Below are 4,492 nucleotides of genomic sequence, written 5' to 3' on the forward strand. Positions count from 1 at the left end.
CGGGTTTACCACTGCTGTCAGGAGGGAAGCTGCCGGAGCGTCAGAGGGATCCAAGGTCGCTTAAGAGGAGGTAAAATCTGGTTTCTGGATGTGGAACTAAGATGTGTGGTCCTGTCCTGGATGGCTAAGGGGTTACTAAATAGTTTCAGGACCCACCCCTCTGATCACCCATGATCTAGAAACAAGGTGCCAGCTTTGTACGCAGGCCAAAAAGGATTAGCTGTGACGGCCATCTTGAATTCTTTTAACTCCAGAAGTGTAAGAGTTGTAGCTGTCCAACTAATGACCACTTTCTGAGTTTCATTGAAACCCCTTCAATAGATCATCAGATATTTTGCTAACAGAAAAACACAGCTGACTTCAAAGGAAGATCCTGCACAATTTGTGAATGCTCAGAAACTGTGTTGGGAGTCAGTCACAGCTGTTCCGACAGCAAATCTGATCTCAGTATGTGTTAAGATTTATTTAATTTTAAACACTTTAGTGTTTTCCAAGGCAATCTGACTGTGGCAGCRATCAACCTAAAGCTTGATCAGATGTAGTTGTTCATATGATGAGGAGAAATGTTGCRAACAGACATGTATTACAATCTTTAAAAGCGTAAGCTGGGGATCATTCGCAGCTACTACCACACCAAATTCCACCTCAGGGAGTGTGAAAGTGGCTGAGCTGTAGTTATTTTTGGGTTTGATGAAATGYTTTCTGCTCTGGCGACCTGCCTCTGCYGCTGCACAGATGTGTAGGATCGTGGAAATTTATCGATATCTCCAACTAAAACCTTATTTGGGGGGTAAGACTCAGCACATGGATGACCTGTCCAGGGCTCTGCCCCTCGCACAGTGACCCCAGTGACCCTGACAGGATAAAGAGGATAAAAGATGATGGATGGACTCAGTGTGTTCTGTTGTTATAAAACTTTGTGTTTGGTGACTCTTTAAAAGAAACACGGGGATGAAAGGATCCTTATTTAGAGGAATCGGAGTCTGCTGTGGACAGAAAAGAACAGGTCCCTGGCGGACCCCCTGAGCTGTTTCTGAGTCGAACAAGTGAGCTTGAAAACCACTCAGACTTAATGACTAATGATTAATCTGTTAATGACTTGATTACTGCGGTCACAGACAGGACTGTCTTATCTGCATACAAATGAGCCTCAGCTGGCTTTAATGTCCTCACCAAAACGTGTTCAGGTGTCCTGCTGACAGATTAACTAGGTGAAAACATCACCTCTGGGGTCCCGGCGCTGGGGGTGGGCTGACTGCTGCAGCTGAGGCCGACGTGATGTTTTTTAAAGGAGCTGGACTTTGAATGCTTCTTTCTGCTCCTCCCCCCACTGCAGATGCAGGCATGGAGTTTGTGCTCACGAGGGAGATTTTATCACTACCTATTTGGAGAGCCGAGCTTCACCTGCACCTTTCTAACCCCCAGCATCTGGACGTGCAGCCCGTGATTCTGCTCAGGGCCAGGCGCAACCTCCCCACAAGGTGAATCTGCTCCCGGTTGAGGGTTTTCCCTCTTGAAAATAGGTTTTCTGGTTGTAACCAGGTTTCTTTGTGTCCTCCCAACAGGTACAGCCTGAGCTRGCAGGAGGCCACGTCAGAGCTGCGGGTGGATCTGCTGTTCCTGTTTCACCACCTGCAGGAGGTGGCAGGTGGAGCAGACCGAGGCCCCGGCTTGTTAAACGTACTGCGGGTCAGGCTCTTCTCCAACGAGGACCCGCCGGGTGAAAAGCCCTCAGCAGGGGTTCTGCAGGAGGTCGACGGGGATGCACTGCGGGCTCTGGACCTGGTTTTGGCCCTGGGCTGCAGTCGAGCCGGAGTGGGGGTCCCCTGTGAGGGCGTTCACCTCCTACACTCGCCGTTCACAGCTCTCTTCTACAGATTAACTTATTACCATTGAAAAGGGTTTTACCTGTTAAATGTCTTTTATGACAAGACTTCAAAGGATAACATGCACTTCAATGTGAAATCTCTTAATTTATAGCTGTTTTTAAAGCTCTGCTTGTATAACTGTTTAAATATAACTAAAGGTTTGTGTGTGTGGGTGTGTGTGGGTGTATGTGTGTGGTGATTAAAAACTTGTGAACAGTCTTGGTGTGTGGCCTCAGATGGGTTTCAGTTCACTTTGTTCAGCTGGTTTACATATTTGAAGCAGATCCCTCAGTTGAAAGACATTTGGACAGTTGGTGAGATAAACACCTGAACAAACACAGGTCTGGTAACAGTTGCTGTGTTGAACTTTGCTGACTTTACAGTTAAAACTTATCAGGAAAACGGGTTGACCTCAAACTGTGTGCTGGAGTCAGGTAGAAAGGGTTACAAATGGTCGGATGTTATTTGTTGTAGTTTTGACTGGGTTTGGGATMAAGCTACTTTTGGAAAAGGTCTATTTAAATCTACAAAACAGTGCAGAATCTTAATGTTTCGTGGGTCAGGAGGGGAATAGATGCAACCCCTGCACCTTTAAAATTACAATCCTGCTGTAAATGTGTATCTGCTGTTAGAGCCAGAGTTTAAGACTAAAACCAGTGGTGGGCACAGTTCCCCTAAAGCACTAACTAATTTCCTGGGCCCGTATTTATAAAACTTCTCAGAGTGGATTTTTAGACTTAAGTGCTGAAAATTTCTTAGATATGCTCCTATTCTCAGACTTAAGTGTAAGTGTCAGTTATGAAAATTCTTAAGTCTTAGAATCACTCTGACTCAAGAAAAGTTAAGGCTGCTCCAGAGGACTCTTAAGTGGTTAAGAGTTGCCACAGGGGGGTCTGAGATGAGATCACACAGATTACAGTTGTCTTCCTCCCCACCTGAGTGTTATTCTCAGTTATTAGATGTGGAAAACAGGTTTAATCAGAAATGCAAAAGAAAGAAAGAAAAGTAAAAAAGAAAATTAAAACTGTGCATAATGTTTGACTAGGAGGAAGACATCTGTGTGTGGCTTTTGGATAAAATATATAAATATACTCAGCTGGTGAGTGCATGCTGCGACGAAGGAGTGTGTGTGTGTGTGTGTGTGTGTGTGTGTGTGTGTGTGTGTGTGTGTGTGTGTGTGTGTGTGTGTGTGTGTGTGTGTGTGTGTGTGTGTGTGTGTGTGTTGTCTGCAGACAGTGGCGAAGAGGAGGAGGGAGCAGCTCAACATGACCTCAGGCTCTGAGACAAAATACTTTAAAGCTGCTGAGTTTTTGATTTAAAAAAACAGTTCTCATGATTCAAATGAGGACATTTTATGTAATTCTACAGACAATCAGTACAAGGTGACAACATTAGTGTGTTGAAAGTGAACTTATCTTAGCATTTTCAGTTTTATCTTGACATTTCTCCAACAATATTCTTGAACATGAAATCCGAGGCAGTGATTGGTCCATGCCGGTTTTTTTTCTAACAACGTCATCCAGGATCTGCTTTGCGGCACAGCCAGGTGTCGCAAATCACCTAAGAGAGACATACAGCTGTGGAATGTCGTAAGTCTTAAGAGAGCAACATGGCCGTTGTCTGTTGAAGAATGTTCATGGCTTGACTGGGATATTTTAGTGCTTTAGAATTAGCTTTTGCTAAATGTTAGTGCTTTAGAATTAGCTTTTGCTAAATGTTAGTGCTTTAGAATTAGCTTTTGCTAAATGTTAGTGCTTCAGAATTAGGGGACCCAAATATCTGAGTTAGTGCTTTAGGGCTAGTGGAACTCATTTTTAGATTAATGCTGCCCACCACTGACTAAATCATTTTTTGTTGAGAAATCAAAAAGTTGTGGGCCAGTTTTGTCCAACCTTGAAATATATGTGTGACGTGATGTCACAAAGGCTCCCCCTCAGAGTAAATGACTCTCAGCTACTACCACTCACCATTTTAGCTCCASGATTGTAAAACAGATTAAATTTAAACCATTTTTCTGTTTGAAAGGTAAATTGACTGTGGCGACCATCTTGAATTGGGTTGACTCCATGTATTCATCTGTAAGGGTTCATCTAATTACCAGTTGTTTACTGGTTCATGAAATATTTTGCTAACAGATAACAAACCTTTGCTCTTTGGCAAGTGATGAGCAGTTTTGAGAGAAACATATTGCACACTTTATGCCTTTCCTCAGATGTTTTTAAGGACATTCTAATAGTTCTACGATTTATTTTGAATAATTGATACAGATCAAATATTTATAAACCTTTTTATTCCAAGAACTGATTTGTTGTGATGTTTGGATTMGGCCAAACCAGTGATGTTCTTTTTTCTTTTTCTTTTGATTTATTTTAAGCTAAAATATGAAGGATATCATTAAAAATTAAAGTTTTACAAATATCGTTTTATTGGTCAAGAAGAAACTCAACGTTCTAAATTTTCTATCACAAAAACCTTGAACACTTTCTAAAAGCTTGTTCAACAAGTTTCTGACCATCCAGGATAATTTCCATCATTTAACAAAATTGTGCCTTTTTTTTTAGCTGAAATCATTTGACTCAGTCACAATTAAAAAAATTAATTCGGACAAAATAAACTGCGACATG

The 4,492-nt window shown here is 42.1% G+C and overlaps 1 protein-coding gene across 1 annotated transcript in view; it reads left to right on the forward strand.

Moving 5' to 3' along the window:
• The window catches only part of si:ch211-170d8.2 (uncharacterized), a 2,652-nt gene extending 444 nt beyond the window's left edge, over positions 1 to 2,208 (forward strand). Inside the window, exons 1-3 of the mRNA XM_014015581.1 lie at positions 1 to 70; positions 1,337 to 1,481; positions 1,566 to 2,208. The exon at positions 1 to 70 is cut by the window's left edge and continues 444 nt beyond it. Of these exons, the coding sequence (XP_013871035.1) occupies positions 1 to 70; positions 1,337 to 1,481; positions 1,566 to 1,896 (546 nt within the window). The 3' untranslated portion in view covers positions 1,897 to 2,208. The remainder of the gene's footprint in view (positions 71 to 1,336; positions 1,482 to 1,565) is intronic.
• The last annotated feature ends 2,284 nt before the right edge of the window (positions 2,209 to 4,492 follow it).

The sequence above is a fragment of the Austrofundulus limnaeus genome, unplaced genomic scaffold, assembly GCF_001266775.1.
Source record: "Austrofundulus limnaeus strain Quisiro unplaced genomic scaffold, Austrofundulus_limnaeus-1.0 Scaffold131, whole genome shotgun sequence".
Taxonomy (NCBI): Eukaryota; Metazoa; Chordata; class Actinopteri; order Cyprinodontiformes; family Rivulidae; genus Austrofundulus; species Austrofundulus limnaeus.